The sequence below is a fragment of the Maniola jurtina genome, chromosome 18 (genome assembly GCF_905333055.1).
Source record: "Maniola jurtina chromosome 18, ilManJurt1.1, whole genome shotgun sequence".
Lineage (NCBI taxonomy): Eukaryota > Metazoa > Arthropoda > Insecta > Lepidoptera > Nymphalidae > Maniola > Maniola jurtina.
Window position 1 is genome coordinate 1629161 of NC_060046.1, and position 18271 is coordinate 1647431.

Consider the following 18271-nt stretch of genomic DNA (forward strand, 5'->3'; position numbering starts at 1 on the left):
TGAAGAAAGCGGTGATAGGTACGTCCCTAGTGATTCGTCAGAGGTTCAAGACTTCGGCTTCATATAAGAGGGGAGGAGGGTTCGGGGTCAAATTCCGAGCACACACATCTGATCGACTAAGAGCCAGCTAGTGCCGAACCTTCGTTATTTTATAAAAGTTGAAAGTTTCGCTGTGATTTGCCCCCAACACCGGGAGAAACGATCAGTGACTATGAAGTTTGGATCTTGGTGGCTTTAGGAGATAGCAGATAATAAAGGTGTAAAAAAAAACTTACGTCAAGTAGAGTCTAATTTTTCTAATATTTTCTTATAAACAGTATTAGAAATCTTTCTTACCTACCTGTTATCTGCCAAAGCCATCATGATCCAAACTTTATAGCCGCTGATCGTTCCTCCTTTCAGCTCTTATAAAATAACGAAGGTTTGGCACGCGCTGGCTCTCTGTTTTTTCTTTCCGGAGTTTGTGTTTTTTATGCATTTAAAAAAGAAGAAAAAAAAAGAATCATAGAAACTTTATAAAACACTAACTTCATAAAAATTAAATACTTGCTCTAATGTTGTAGGAAAACATGGTGAGGATTGATGAAAGCTGCATACCTGATAGTTCTCCACAATGTTCTCAAAGATATGTGAAGTCTGCCAATCAGCACTGGGCCAGCGTGGACTATCAATTGCCTACACACTTCTTATTCTGATAAAAGGATCCGCTGCGCAAAAGGGGTCGTCTAAATTACAAGGTGTAACCTAAATGGAGTAAATTATGCCTAAATCCTCAAGACTTTCACTTACTTGTTACTTATATTACATTATGAAAAATAAGATAGGTACCAATGTCTTCGCACATTACACAGACTCGACTTCGACTCCACTCCGTTCCACTCCAACTCGCCTCACACTAAAGCATAGAAACGCGAGCTTTATATCGTGTTCCCGTGAAATCGGTCAAAATATCTCAGGTCAAAATAACTCTGTACAGTTTTTGGTTAAGCGGATGGGCCCTGAAAGACGGATAGACTGATAGACTTATTGTGAAGTATGAAGTAAAAATCTAAGTTTGCTAGCACCAAACTTCTACTCTTCATCGAATAAAATTGATTTTATCTAAAAGTATTACGAAGACGGTTGGTACAAGTTTGATGCTCAGTAGGCTGATTCGCTAATTCACAGAGTTCATTTGCGACATATTTTTAATCCTTCATTCATATAAATTCTGAAGGTAAATTCATATAAATATCAGCAAATGAATGCTATTCGACTTGATTTGACTTGAAAAGTTTTCTATGAACAATTATTTTAATACTCTCTCAGTGAAGCAGCAATGTAGAACCTACCAACGTCAAATGAGCTCGGTGGCTATTGTTCAGTATTAGACACTGAGTTAGCAAATCCAGGAGACAGCTGATGTACGATCACCTTTAGAAGGTAGTTATACCTAAGTAGGCCCCGGACTTCGGGTAGACTTGAAGTTCTTCAACTTCAAAGACTCCGACTTTTAACACTTAACTTCCCAACAGTTAAATGAAGGAGAAAATTTAGGTCACACCTTAACCGCAGGATCTCACGAGCGACTTGTAGATCGACTAAAAGTTTCTTCTTCTAAATCCTTGTATTAAAAAAACGTGAAAGTTTTTACTATGGTGATCGCATACGAGGAAACAACCCTTTTAGCCAAGATAAGATGGTGCCGAAATTGAATTAACCCGAAGTAATAAAGTTATCGTGCAATAATAATAATTTGGGTGTAATAAAAGTGGTGATGGCCTAGTGGTTAAAACATCGGGCTCTTATACGGGGGCTCCAGGGTTCCATCCCAGGCACACACCTTTAACTTTTCAGAGTTATATGCGTTTTAACTTTTAAGCAATTAAATATCTCTTGCTTTAACGGTAAATGAAAACATCGTGAGGAAACCTGTATGCTTTAGAGTTTACATAATGTTATCAAAGGTGTGTGAATTCTGAGCCAGCGTGCCAGACTATAGCCTAAACCCTTTTCATTTTGAGACGTTATAGTAATTGCCAACTTATTGTATGAAATAATAAGAAACATTATATAATATATTCTATCTCATTCTGTCACGAATGAAATCCTATAGATGTATGTTTGTCTCTTTTTGTAACATCGACTTTCAAATCACAACCGTTCTAAAGAAGTATTCACTTTTTTAACTGTCATTTCGTTTGGCTCACCTCTTCCAGCGTATCCGTATAAGCACATTTCAGTGCTTGCATGTACCTTTGACATTTTGTACAGCGATGCAAGGGGGTGCAACGGGGGGCAATTCGCGCCATGTTAGGGCAGGTCGAGTATGGCAATATAATCGTCCGAGTTTGGACGTCAACTATATTGTCATACTTGACCTCAGCCCTCAGACTGTAGCAAACGCCAAATTACAGCCGTGGAATCAAAAAATCTAGAGTGCATTAAACACCCTAGGACGCCTAGATTATATTTTATACTTCCTGTCGTGTATTTGTCGTAGCTGTACTGAGCGTCGAATCTCGTAGAGCTGCCGTAGCCCGTAGCTCGCTCGTAGATAGTATTTAAAATGTAGACAACAATGCAATTGCAATCTCTAAATTGACTGGTCTAAAATAGTGCTGTTCTTTTCACAATGCTCCCTGCCAATAAGAATGATGTTAGTCATTTTATTTGTTCATGGAACTTAGGGCTGTTGCAGTTGTTTTCTATGTCTCCATATCTTTGGCCTTGACATGGTTACAAGGATAACATTAGTATATTTTAGATATGCTGATTTAGTTTAGTTTATAGCGATCGTGTACACTCAATTAAAAGCAGTTTCTGTATTCTTTATACTTACCAAATAATTAACCTAACATTTTTTTTAATCATCAGTAGTCAACTAATCACTCCATAGTTGCCTACAGGGTTAGTAAGAGTTTATACATTTCGACAAGGTTGATAGAGTTCGAATGTTGATACGCTAAGAATAAATCCGCGCTCCAAAATTTCATCGCGCGATTTTTCCACATCATTTTTCTGATATATTAATTAGATAATGAAATATAGATTTCTGTTTAATATCATGTCATAAAGTTCCGCGGCAAAAATCGCGCGGTGAAACGTTGCGGTTAAATGGACTTTAGCTTGTAGTTTGATTCAGCACCGCCTCGAACGGAAACGCGGTACCTAGCACGAAAATCTATACTTACGAGTATATTAATTACTCAATAAACAACTTTAAATTAGTATCTCGTGGTTCTGTTTTCGCTGACATTATACTTCGAAACTCGAAATCTATCGGCGTTGTCGAGATTTGTAAACCGATACTAAATATCCAAGATGAGAGTAAAACTGCGACATACTGTCGTTAGTTAGAACTTTTATTTGATCTAAACTTGCTGTACCACCGGGCTTCCTTCGGAATTTCTAAATTCTGAAAATCCTTTCTTACGGATCTAAATCTATTATAGAAAATCTATTTGGAAAACTTCAAGTTTCTAGAACCGGCCATTTGAGCTGTACTTATATGTCAATTCAGTTTTCCTATCATTTAGATCCATGAAGTATAATGCATATTTTTTTAAAACGGTCTTCCCGTTTTTACCCTTTGGGTGCGGAACCCTAAAAAGGACTCAGTTTGCTCCATGTGACCCTAAGTTGAGTTTTCCTTTAGATTTAGGCCTAAAATTGTACATTTGACTTGACAGCAGCTGTTAGCACACAGCAAATATGGCAAGACCTTTGCCAAAATGTATTCACTGTAAATCTAGTTTGCAGATAAGAAGTAAAGAAATAAAGCCTAACCTTCTAAAGGTGGCTTCATAAGTTACTGCAAGCATGACAAGAATACACGAGCAATAATTTCGTGCATGTTTTAGCGCCTGTATGTTGGTATTGTGCAAGCACATAGAGAGTGAGACGTTAAAACATTGTCATCGTCATTATCAACCTCACCATTGCCATTTCAGCTTCGCCACCCGTTGAGCTATGACGGTTACTCTGGTTCTCGACTTACTCGTATCTCTGAATCGATCATGAAGAGACATTACCTACTAAAGTTGTTGTACCTAATCAGTATAGCCATGACTATATCACTACTAAAACGACTGCTTTCCTTTAGCTAAAAAGACGGTTATTGCACAAATATTTTTTTGGGTGATCGCCTAAAGCGTGGTGATTTTCATAAGCTAACGTTTCCAGAAAAATGCTACGTATGACCAAGATTAAAGTTTGTTTTCAGTATCATTAGTTTTTTTTTCAGCATTTATTTTTATACTTAAATATAAGTTTTGAAAATTCCCACGTTTTCAGGCGATAACTCAAAATTTATTCTTTAGTTAAAAGGCGGCAATCTAGTAGTGTGAGCAAATCATGACAGCATGCTAGACTATTTATTTAGGTAGGTTTTAGCATAATAGAGGGTAAATGAAAGATGAGATTCGAAATTTATAGTTTATATTAGATTTATAATAAGATATGTAGTCTACAAAATTTCACAAATTTTCACAACGTTATTTGAACCTAAAGCGTCTACCCATTTTATTATGAAAATAAAATTATATCGAAATCACTGGATCTACGTACGACGGGGGCTGATTTTACGTAACCATTATTTTTTAAAATATAATCTAATAGGCAGTTTTTTTATTCTCGCGTATCATTTACATGAGTAAGTCAAAAACTAATAACGGTAAAAAAATAAAAAAATATCAATTCGCAAAAGCAGCCCCCCGTTAAACCAAATAACAACGTCGTCCGATACAAATACAATTAATATTTATTATCGTTATATTTAACTAGAGTTATACAGAATAATGATTCCTATGAAATATAATTATGCATTCTTTAAATTTATTCAATATAATAATAATAATACTTAATATGTATCAATAGGTAATGATTAGTCAATGTCGTGCTACAAACTACTATAGTTTATAATAATAATATAATTAATAATAATGAATGAGTCGTATTATTTCTTTATCATTTATTACTTTAATTTATTACTCGATATTAACACTAACGAGCTGCAGCCTCGGCCCGCGCGGCGCTCGGCCTCGGGGGCCTCGGGGGCACGGGGGCCTCGGGGCACGGGAGCCTCGGGGCACGGGGGCCTAGGGGCGCGGGGGGCCCGAGGGCACCCGAGGGGGCCGCGCGGGCGCATAATCACAAAAAAAACATCGTCAACACATAAAATAATAATCAATAATAATAATCGTACAGATAAAAATCATTCATAAAAACATTACAATAAAAATCTAAACATTAAAACACACTTAAAACAAACATTATATTAATATTATCGTAATCATAGTGTGTACGTATGTATAATATCATTTAAGCGAATAATCGTATAGTCAAAATAATGAGCATGGCTTGCGGGGGAGCGGTCGGCGCGCGGGCGGGGGGCATTACACTACCGCGGCGCGGTACCGCGGGCGGCATGCAGTGCCGCGGCGGCACCGCGCGAACACATTCGCTATGCGCGAGCGGGCACGCTGGCCGCGCGCTCGCGTCACATTCACTACAACAAACATTGGCTAGCGCCCGGGCGCCGCTCCCCGCGCCGCCCGTCCCTCGCTTAAATAGTAATTATTATAATATTACGATATCTTAATACTCGACGCTACTACGTTAGGTAAGCTTTATATAAATTTTCGATTTCTCATTTACGCTATCATCAATAATAATAATTATACAACTTTTTTTAAATTTTATGCTTTTTTTCGAAATTCTATCGTAACGTACCTCGACTCTCTCTGCGGCGGCGAGCGCGGCGGACGCTCGCCGACCTAATAAAAAACGTTCATAATAAGAAAATATATCGTGAGTAACTCTGCCGACTTACGATAGGTACGGCGCGGCGGACGGGCCGTGCCGGCGAGGCGCCGACTTTTGGCACCAGGATTTCGATTACGCGACTTTTTTTTTTTAATATTTTCGTAACGATTTAAGTAAAAAAGGTCAGTCCCGCGGGCGGTGGCGACGGCGCGACGGCGCGGCGGTGGCGGCTTACGACAGGATGCGGATGGCCTGGTGCGCGGGCGCGGCGCACGCGGGGCACGGCTGCGCGCCCGCCGCCAGCCGCTGCGCGCACTCCAGGCAGAACAGGTTGTGGCCGCACGGCACCAGCGCCGCCGCCACGCCGCGCTCGCCGCACACGGCGCAGCTGCGCGCCGGCGACGCGGCGGGCGACGGCCGCGGCGGCCCCCACGCCCACACGCCGCCCGCGCCCGGCGACTCGAACGACGGCGACTCGCCCAGCCCCTCGTCGCGCTCCGTGGACGACCAGATGCCCAGCAGGTCGCCCAGGCGCCCCGACGAGCCGCCCGACGAGCACGAGCCGGCCGATGAGAACGCGGCCTCCGCCTCCGGCCGCAGCAGCGACGCCAGCCCCGCGCGGTACAGCTGCGCCAGCGGCTCGCCCTCCGCGCCTGCCACCGCGCCCGCGCCCGTGGCGCCCGACGCCGCGCCCGTGCGCAGCGCGATGTGCGCCTCGATCTCCTTGCGCGCCGCCTCCACGCTCTCGGGCAGCCCCGTCACCTCGAACACGGGCTCGCGCTCGCGCGACGGGGTCACGATGTAAGTGTGCGTGGTGTGCTGGATGCGCTTGATGGTGGCGCCCTTGGGGCCCACCACCAGCCCCACCACGCGGTACGGCACACGCACCTGCGCCGTCACGTGGCCGGGCGCGCCGGCGGGCGGCGGCGGCGCGGCACCGCACTTGCGCGACGCGCGGATCTGCGAGAAGTGCTCGGCGGCGGAGAGGATCTCGCGCTTGGCGCGCGCCACATCCTCCTTGCGGCCCGTCACCACGAACACGGGCTCCTCTCCGCGCACCGGGGTCTTGATGTACGTGTTGGTCTTCGCGCGCAGCGCCTTGATCTTGCAGCCTGAAACAACAAAAGACAAATATTTAAATAAGTAAGCAAAAAAATTTGTTATAGTTCGCGCAAAAGGTTCGCGTACATAGTCTAATCTGAAGTTGCAACATGAAGGTTTCCGCAGATCAGAAGCCAATGGAACTATGCGAGCCCGGCTGAGATCTGTGTTTAAGCAATGCGTACTCACGCCTCATGTTCGGGTTCGACTTTTTAATAAGTTAGCCTAGTTTCGAAAGTTTTATTAATATTGAAATCATCAATTTTGTGTACTACAGTCCCGAGTTGGACGCCAGTTAACAGTCAAATATTAATTGGCGCCCAACTAGGGACTATCGGTATTTGTCATTAAAATGATTATGTAGTACGGCTATCGTGGTATTGCACTGCAGCGGCTAGACGTTCCATTATCAGTCCTGCGAGACGCCCGCGCCCGGCGCCCGGCGCGCGGCGTCAATGTAGCCTCCCGCCTCGCTACGTCAGCCCGGCCGTTGCCATGCGGTTACTAGAGCGGACACGTCACTCGCCGGCTGAAAGCCGCGCGAGACACATGTCTAATACGAACTGAAAGCTATCAAGAACCGACCTACTGAAACCTGAAGAAATTCCAGAAAATGTATATTCAAACAAAATCATCTGATCATTTTTAACCGTAAAATCTAAACTTATAGCAGAAAAACAAGAATCTATGGCTATTAATTCGTAAAATACGTATAGACACCACGTGGTCCCGGCCTCTACGCCTCGTATCCCGTTCTAGCTCGTGGTTTGGTTGTATGTCTATCCCACTCTTGCGACCCCAATGCGGCAAATCATGGTAGCGTAGCGTGCAGTGTCCTACGAATTCACTACCCCACAATCAATATCACGCATTTTCTTAAGACGCTTTTCCTAATATAAATCTACTTTTGTATGTTTGTTCTACGGCAAAATATTTAGTATTTTAACTTCGCTACATATTATAGAAATAACTCAAGTGATGCGCTAAGGCTAACATTAAAACTTTTATTATTTAAATAACAAGTGATGATTCAAAGTGAAGTTTAACTGAGAATTATATTTCATGTTATGACAGTTTTTGTATTGGAATTCTGTTAAACCATATCGAATTTGGTGTTTGAAACTTCAGTTAAAGTTTATTTAGTGTTGTTTAAAAGTAGGTACTAATTCTATATCTATGATGGTTTAAAAAGTTCCAAAGGCTCCAAATTAATTTTTAGTGAAAATAAGGGCTAAAAATGTAGTTAGGTATTATATTTAAAAAAACAGAAGTAGATAAGTTGCATAAGAAAATAAATAATATAAAGACTTAGATTTACGATACTTGGGTCACATTAGTTGAGTACCAACTACTTCTTCTCTCCTATGTCATTGGTTGCAAATAAGAAAAGTCTAAAGATAATAACAGAAGATAGATGTACAATTCGCAGGTCATTGACCCTGGCGCGTTGATCTGTTTAGACGCGAGATATATGAAGCTCATAAGTTTAGGTAGGATCTCGAAATCCAGGTATCAGACTCAGAAATATTATTTCTTCGCTCACGCGACAACTTATGATCCTGGATGACAGATTAGATTAAATTCAGAAATGAAAGGAAATGTTAGAAGACTAATGGAAGAAAATGCTTTTATGCCGTAGGTCGATGACATTTAGATGTAGGTACCTAGGCTTACAGAAATCTAGGTATTATGTCGATGCCAATTAGTTTTGTGGTATTGTGAAATGGTAACAATAAAAAGAGTATCCAGCCGTGTTAGTTGTGGGCACTTGTGGGCTTTTTCTCAGACCAGGGTGTGTTTAGAAACACTCGTTGCTTTAGCTTCAATAAGTTGACGTTAAATTATCATTCATCATCATCATCAACTCGTCGCCGGCTCACTACTGTGCACTGTTCTCCTCTCACAATGAGAAGGTTTTAGCCATAGAGCCTACCATGCTGGCCAAGTACGGATTGGCAGACTTTATACACGTTTGAAAATATTATAACTCAATATTAAAACTCATAGGCATGCCGGTTTTCATGCGATGTTTTCCTTCATCGTTAAAGCAAGTGATATTTAATTGCTCAATATTTTAGTCTTAATACAAGCTATCTTTGTACCAAGTTTCGTCAAAATCGGTTAAACAGAGGGACTGTGAAAAGTTAGCGCACTAAGTATGGGTCCACACATACTTAGTGCGCGTTACTTTAGTACTAAATGAAGTTTATTTTAGACCCCGCGCGATTTTTTCTTAACTCTAATTATAGTTGTGAGTATGGATTATGGAGAACTCACAAGCATGCAGGTTTCCTCACGATATTTTCCTATAAAGCGAGTGTACTGTAGTAAGTGTAGCTGTTTAAAACACTCATAATTCCGAAAAATTAGAGGTGCGTGCGTTGAATCGAACAATTAATCGTGGTTGGTGCAATTACCAAAAAATAAAGCCACGGTAAAGCGCATTCCACCATTCAGCAACCAAACAGTAATGCCCGAGCTTAAGTTTTATGTATGATACTGAGAGTTGGCCGCGTTCCAGCCGTACTGGGCGACAAATTAACGCTCACCCGACTCGGAATGGGGGGTTTTGTTAATACACCATAGTCTATAGTATGAGTTTGAGCTTCTTGACAACGTTGATAGATTTCGAGTATTGCGTTAATAAGTATCTTCTAGGCAAGCGCGCTCCAAACTAGACTACGTCATTGTTTTCCAAAAGGCATGATTGTCGTCAAGCGCGAGCCTATCTTGCAATAAAAAAAATCGAAACATTATAATGAAAATTTGTTTGAAACTAGCTGATGCCCGCAACTTCATCCGCGTGGACGTGGGATAGGCGTGGATTTTTGTAAAATTAAAGTTTTCGAAAGCGCGGGAACTCTTTGATTTTCCGGAATCAAAATCACTTTAACTATATCTATATCACTAGCCTATATCACTTTAACTATAACTATTCATGAAAAAATCACTCAGTTGCGGCGTGATTGAAGCAGCGACCAATAAACAAACACACTTTCGCATTTATAATAAGGGGTAGTGGTTGATTTAGTACTACTAATTTTTAGATTTAAGTTTCCGCTTGAGGCGCTTGCTGTAGTCATGGAACTCGAACAAGTTTTGAGCCAATTTCCTCTGACGTTATAGTATTTCGAAAATAAAAATCTACCATGGTTATCGAGATGTGCCAACTCATACTAAACCTAAGTACTAAATGGTGCAAGCGCTATCTCTGGGTCTACCAATTATTATTAAGGATTTGTTGGCGTAAATAGGTACTATGCTTTATTTGTTTGTATTATGAACTCCATAGAGGCGTTAGGGCACTGCTTACTTGATTGCTAGTTAACATTTTGTCGAGTTGACATAACTTCAATCCTATTTTTACTATAATGTTGCAGAATTCTTACTAACTTAAAATTTTTGCTTTTATAAAATTATGTTTTTAAGTGAGAAATATTGCAATTTTTAAGTGGCACTTTAATGTATTTTTAACCCCCGACCCAAAAAGAGGGGTGTTATAAGTTTGACGTGTGTATCTGTGTATCTGTGTGTCTGTGTATCTGTGTATCTGTGTATCTGTGTATCTGTGTATCTGTGTATCTGTCTGTGGCATCGTAGCGCCTAAACGAATGAACCGATTTTAATTTAGTTTTTTTTGTTTGAAAGGTGGCTTGATCGAGAGTGTTCTTAGCTATAATCTAAAAAAATTGGTTCAGCCGTTTAAGAGTTATCAGCTCTTTTCTAGTTTTCTTGTATAAAAGAAGGTTAGATAACCGTTAGGTTCATAATATTATGTCAATAGACAAATGTCAAGCTGTCAAGATGGACGTTGCCTAAATACATAATTATTTATTTGAAAATGATGTTTTGGAAAACTCAAATACTTTGGATCGTCGGGGGTGTTATAAATTTTTAATTTACACTTGTATTTATTTAATTCCTGACATTGTGAAACGTTTTCTTTTTTTCATATCAGAGTGAATATTTTCATGAATTGAAAGGCAAAAATGCACTTTTGCTTATTGAAATAATCGTTGATATTGTATGTTGCTGAAACAAATAATATTTTCCGCCAATTTCAGGGGTAAAAAGTTTGGTAAACGTCAACTTATCTTTAATGACTTAGAAATTGCCGCCACGAAATAATACATTGGCGTCGTCATCAATTGATAGAAGTCCACAGCAGGACTGGTTGTATGGACTATGGATGTATCGTAAGATCGAAGGAAAGATACCCCGCGGACGAAGCCCGAGACGTTGATCAAACCGTTCTTTAGAGCCTCGATAGCTCAACAGTTGAAAAGCGGACTGAATTCCAAAAGGTCGGCAGTTTAAACCCCACCCGTTGCACTATTGTCGTACCCACTCCTGGCACAAGCTTTACGCTTAATTGGAGGGTAAAAGGGAGTATTAGTCATGATTAGCATGGCTAATATTCTTTTTAAGAGAAAAAAAAACCAAATAAAAGAAGCAGTCGATACACCTATATGCGATGTTATCTGCGATGCTATGTACGCGGCAAGACAGGGAGCAATGGGGGAACATCGTAACAAAGATTGCATTTAAGGGGAGCCATGATCCTCAAAATTGAGGGAACGAGGAAGAGACCCGTTCGTAGACATGTAAAACTACGGACCCTGAGGAAGGTTATTCATAGCTTGATACAGATGCATATGTAAATAGGTTGTTGCCATGGCGACCATGGGAACGGCAGCTTCGTAGAGAAGAGCTGAATTATTTAGCACAAGGTCCATTGTGAAGGCGCAATCATTATGAACGCGCCAAAGCTTTGCGTTCCGCAACAGACGACAGAAGGCCCCATATTGAAAAAGAGTCAAGTGCGAGTTTGACTCACATACGAAAGATTCCGTACCATCTTACAAATAATACCTTTTTTTTGTGATGCAGCCATAAATATACGTTTTTCTTTACTTGTGCTATAAGATATTGCTACTTGCGTAGCATATTGCTACTTGTGTAGCATACATTTTGATTCCCCTAAAGGGGTTTAACAGACACGACAGACAGACAGACAACGAAGTGATTCTATTAGGGTTTCTTTTTCACCGGAAAGCGCAGCGTGGGTTAAACTGTCCACTAGGTGCACAGACAACATCAAACTAATCGCAGGGAGCCGCTGAATTCAGGCGGCGCAAGACCGTGGCCTGTGGAAGTCCTTACAAGGGACCTATTTCCAGCAGTGGACGTCTATCGGTTGATAATGACGATGATGATAGCGCTATGTCGTATAGTAGGTACAAAGTTTCAAAAATATCTCACGTATAGTCTACAATTCTACATCGCGCTTGTTAAAAAACTTAAGGACAGTTAACTTTTTGATAAGCCAAATCGGTGTGGATGAGAAAAACAAAATCTTTTGCATTTTTATATTAGTAAGAGTATAATTATAACATATACAATATTATACATTATATACGAAATAACCTTAAGTAAAGATGCGTATTTCGAATAAACCTAACCTTGTTATGGTTTCCAATTTCAATAAAACGGGATACTTAGGTAGCTGCAGAAATGAAACAAATACCAATGGAAAGTCGTATATCTTATAGGGAACGTAATACTCCAGTACTCTAGAGAAAATACCCTTCAAGAATCATTATAGCACAGTATTGCTCTCTCTAGATAATAAAGATATATCTACACTAATATTATAAAGAGAGGTAAAGTTTTTAAGTTTGGATGTAGGGGGATCTTTCATTTAGACAGCTACCCTATCCCTAAGTATAGTTACAAATCTAAATATAAGTGACTGACTGATCTATCAACGCACAGCTCAAACGGACGGATTGGGCTGAAGGCATGCAGGTAGCTATTATGACGTAGACATCCGCTAAAAAAGGATTTTTGATAATTCAAGTCTTAAGGGGAAAAATAGGGGTTTGAAAATAGTGTAGTCCACGCAGACGAAGTCGCGGGTATAAGCTAGTTATTGTATAAGTATCATTATTATATATTAGATAATAAAACTACGGTTTTACTTATGTAAGTAATTTTTTAATACATTTTTGGCAAGTAAAAAATAAAATTAGAAAATGGCATGGTCCGTACGTACCATAGGTCAAACACAGGTTAAAAGGTTAACAGATATATAGCAAACATCCTGTATGAATTGTACAATACGGCCTACATGATACAGGGTGATTTATTATTCAGAGAGCCGGATTACACACGCCCGCGTCCGCGATTATTCATGCGGTGCGGTTTCGCGGAACATATTTTTAAATACCAGAAATTACGTACTTTTTTTTTAAATAATTGTTACAGGTACAAATTATTATATTTCTAAATTAATCAATTTTCTCAATTACATAATATAGTTCTGTTATCTATCTATACTAAATATTATAAAGATGTAAAACTTCTCCAAAATTTTCTCAAAGGTCTGTCAATCTCATCGAGTTCCCTTTCAAAATGAGAAGAGTTTGGTCATAATAATCTGCCGTTTGTCTAGTAACGTCATCACACGTTTAAATAAAAAAATAGCTCCAAAAAGTTAGGGGTCATTCAACTTAAAAGCTGACTTCTTAACCACTAGGGTAATACTGCTCCTAGATACAATATTATACATTATATTATATAATATAATTAATATATTAAAGTTTTGTTCAAATGTTATATCATGATACTCTAGTATTCAGGAAATAATGAGATACCTCTCTCTACCATTCAACAGAGCTGGTAAAAATATAACAATAGTGTTTACTTTGAACTGAATAACTTGCAAGTTTATTTATATTTGAATAAGTAATATTATAATAGATCATTAATGATTTTTTTTTCTATATAAATAAGAATGAATCGCCGAAATGTATGTACCGGCATAGCTTCCGAACGACGGCACTAAATTGAACAATTCTTTTTTTTTGTTCTCACTATTGTCAGAACAAGGTTTGTATGAAAGAAGATTTTTGGGAAAATGCACGGGAAAAGACAATGCTTTAGTTTATAATAAAATCTTTTAATTTAATTTGTTAATTATTTGCATTAAGACGTCATTATATCATTTAAATACTAGGCACCGTCAAATTAAAATGTAAGTCAGTAATAGAGCTTGTAGCACAAGAGTCGTAGAGCCTAGTTCTCTCTCACCTACATTTCGTACGCGTAGCGCCACCGTAGCGGCCACCGCACTCTACGCCGTAGAACCGGGTCACCGCGCTACGCTACGGCCATTTTATGATTATTATTTTTTTACTCACGTTATACGCGAACATTTTTCAGTGGTACTTTATTGGATTTTCATCTCTATAATTTAGTTGACTCCTCTTTTAACAGAGCTCTCTCCGTCACTTACTCCATACAATCGTAGTTCCCATTTCATTTGAATATTAAGCAACCAAAGTCCATGAAATTTTGCAGACATAGTCTAGAAACTAATATCTGTGTCTGTGGTGTTTTAGATTTTTCTAAAAATATGTAGTTTTAAAATTACAGGGGCTCAAAGATTTGTATTTTTCTTTAAAAAAAGGCCCAACTTTGTGCTCGTTTTTCTAGACAACGAAGCAATTTAATGAAATTTGGAAAAACCACAGACCTAGAAAATTTAATGAATATTATGTAGTAAAAAAATTATCGTTATATATTTTATATTGTTATAATTATGTGGGAACTACGAAAACCAGAAATTACACCCAGAAATCTTGAAAATTTCGTGCTGTCTCGATTTGTGCAAGCGGGGTGGTGAAGTGCGGGGGACGACACGTGAAACTGACAGAAACGGACAGTCTAAACACACGGGCCACATTTAGACTGCACCCGACTCCAAACTTGTCGATAGGTCTAACTAAATACATTTCAACTTGCGTTAGACGTATGCGTTACCTACTCAGACGTTGCCTGTAGATAAAAATATGTCTCATGTTTGCTGGCAATAGCGCATGCATCAAACCCTGCAAGTTGCAACTCTCTTGCAACCTATTCCTCACGCAATACGCACAGCTTTAATATTATAATTTTTGACAATGTATACTATATGTAATGCCATATCACAGGTCACTCTCTGATTTATTGCTAACAATTTACTTCCAAATGCAAAGAAATCTAAGTGTGTTGAATTCACACTGCCCAATACCAGGACCTTAAATGACATAAATTCATTGATAAATAATCATATGTTGAAAATAAAGGAGAACCCCGTGTTTCTCGGTATAATGTTAGATGCAAAGCTTCTATGGAACACCCACATATCAACACTTGATGGTAAACTCAGCTCTGCTGCTTACACTGTTAGAAAAATTCGACAGTAACTTTACTAAACTTTAGTAGTCAGGTCCCCTGCAACATCAGGATTGAGGAGTTGGAATCCAAATTTTTTATTGAACAATGTCGCAAACTTTCTTTATCGATTAAAAAAACTACCCAAAATTACGCAGTTAGGTTACCTGCCAAATTTCATGGTTTTGAGTCAACGGGAAGTACCCTAGAGGTTTTCTTGACACACACGACAGACAGAGAGATAGACAACAAAGTGATCCTATAAGAGTTCCGTTTTTCATTTTGAGGTACGAAACCCTAGAAAACGTAGGAACGGCATTCCGAACCAGTGGTAAATTTTTCTGACCATCCAAAAACACTTTGAAGTTTACCTAAAAGTTTACAGGAATAAAAATTTATCATTGTATTCCATTCCATTTCATTCTATTCCATTCTGTTCAAAGATAAATAGATAATAAAAATATTTGTCACCGAAACAATAATTTACGATACATCGACCAATATCAATTTTACTGATGACAATCTGACTATTACCAAAGTGAACGACTACTATAATATCTATTATATACGACTAACATAATATGTATTATAAATTGTGTGCCGTTTGCATTCTCACTAGGTTCTCATTAAGTTTGTTTTATTTGGTTAAACTTTCTGGCATTTATATTGTTATGACGTTTAATTGGCAAACAGTCTGTTTATTGGCTGAAACTCAAAAATTCAGCCAATCACAACAAAGAAAATATTGTAATAATGATTGATGCAGCTTTCTGTAATTGAAAACAAAATATTTGACATTAACTTGAATGTGACAGTGTTTTCCGAATAGGGTTGCCAGAGGCCCCGTATTTTACTGGTTACCCCGTATGTCAGGATAGAGAAACCGGTAATTATGAAAATAAAATACGGGGCAAATAAAACTAAATATTTTTAGGGTTCCGTAACTCAAAAGCAAAAAAAACTCTTATAGGATCACTTCGTTGTCTATCAGTCTGTCTGTCTTTCCGTCTGTCCGTCTGTCCATCTGTCCTTCTATCCGTCTGTCATGTGTTCATGAACAAATATTAGTATTTTCAATTTTCAAAGTAAGATAACTACATATATCAAGTGGGTTATCATATGAAAGGGCTTTACCTGTTCATTCTAAAACAGATTTTTATTTATTTTTATGCATATTTTTTTTAATGCATAACAGTTTTTGATTTCTCGTGTAAAATGTCGAAAAAAATACCCGAATCGGAACCCTCGGTGCGTGAGTCTGACTCGCACTTGGCTGGCGAAACCGAACACTGACGTTATGTCCAGTAGAAAGAATATTTTCCTTTTGCGGCAATGCGTAGCCGAAACCCACTCGATATTGATCATGGTCGTAGCCAAGGCGGCGGGGCTTGGTTTGAGGATGTTAGCCTTTTTTTATACAAGTTAGCCCGTGACTTTAATCTTTTCTAGTGGTAAGTGATGATGCAGTCTAATTTCTTGGCCGTTAGGGCCATAGTAACCATATAACTAGCCATGACCGAAGCCTCCCACCAGACCAGTAATTTAGAAATGGCGACTGCGCCTGGGAAGCCGTCAAAAACCTAAGCCTAAAATAATACTTACACTATTTCTTGCATTTGCTTACCAATTTTTTTTTGGAAATATATCAAACATTTCGCGCTCACTTCACTCGCGCTTTGAATTTGTATTACTTGGTGTAAGCCCCGCAATTTCGTTTGCATGAATTTAGAGTTTTAAAAATTCCGTGGGGGATTTTCCGGGCTAAAAAGTTTATGTCTGGGATGCAAGTTACCTCTGAATAGTAAGTACCAAAATTTTGGTAAAGAAGATGGGCCGTGAAAGGGTAACAAATAGATAGGCAAATAGATATACTGTCGTATTTGTAATATTAGTATGGATAGGGAGCTTTAAAAATAAAATCTTGCTATGGCTAAACTCGTTTCCCTTTCACTTTAATTCTTTCTGTAATTGTACCAAAAACACTTACGCTCACTGCGCTCGCGCTTTTTTATTGTTGTATTTTATCTCACTGTCAAATTGAAAGGCGAAATTCCACTAACCCATTAGGTAATTAGCCCATAAAGTTGAGCGAATGTTTTTTTCCTCATGACAGGATTCAGTTCCGGCCCTGATAAAACCTCTCCCGAAATCGATTCCTGGCTACGGCCATAGTATTGATACTGTGAAGGTGGAATTACAAGTTAAATGTAAATTTAAGTTAAAATGCAAAGATTGTATGCATGAAATGTATAACATTTTGCTTTACAAAACTAGAGTTTTTAAAAGCTATTTAAATAAATAAATCTTTTATTTAAAATCACATTGCAAACACAGTTCACCAATCAAGACACGGCAACATACAGAGAAAAAATACAAAACTTACAAATAAACTGAAATATCTAAATAGGCTTTCCATGCATTTCAGAGAGAACCACCGCCTATTTCTTCAAATACTTCAAATTTTTAAATTTCTTCAAATCTAAACCCCGTATTTTTGATGGTGGTAGCCTGTAAATCAAAAAGAGGCAGGTGGCAACCCTACTTGCCACATGACATTACAGAATGAAAAATTGTTTTCATTACTCGGTAAGCCTACTGCCATAGTTTCACAGAAAGTGTGACGGTAGTTGTGACCTCTGATTGGTCGACTCTCTTTCACTATTTGCTAAAATTGATGATTGCAACAACAATTTTTTCTTTTTTGTAATCAAAAACAGAACACGGACGTCATACAGGTTGACTAATTGCAATCATTTCTGACCGGCTAACATTGTTCCGCTAGTGGCTCAAACTCACTGTCGCAGCAAGAACATGGTAAATTCAGCCAATCACAGCAATTAGAATTGGTTATCACAAATGCACCGATCTAGGAACCGAGAATACACGAACCAGGGCAGATAGAGATGAGAACAATAATATCATACGTAGGAAATCGACGGGGGATCGTTGACAATGATCCTCTTAAGGTAATTGCTATTTGACAAATCGCAAAAATGCTGTACTTTGAAGTAAATTGTTTATTTTTCTAAAGAATTAACATGCAATTAAAAACTTCAGTTTGTGAAGATTATAAGGGCCTCTTTTTATTTAGTATACATTATCCCAATAAAAAAAAAACCAAGTTGAAAACATTGCTGTTCGCAACTTGTTCTGTAAAAGTTTTCTTTAACATCTTGATACTTTGAAGCCAACCTCCAGAAAATGATAT

General features: G+C 38.9%; 1 protein-coding gene across 1 annotated transcript in view; it reads right to left on the reverse strand.

Moving 5' to 3' along the window:
* Nucleotides 1–5564: 5564 nt before the first annotated feature.
* The window catches only part of LOC123874325 (RNA-binding protein MEX3B), a 99989-nt gene continuing 87282 nt past the window's right edge, over nt 5565–18271 (reverse strand). Inside the window, exon 2 of the mRNA XM_045919594.1 lies at nt 5565–6857. Within this exon, the coding sequence (XP_045775550.1) occupies nt 5977–6857 (881 nt within the window). The 3' untranslated portion in view covers nt 5565–5976. The remainder of the gene's footprint in view (nt 6858–18271) is intronic.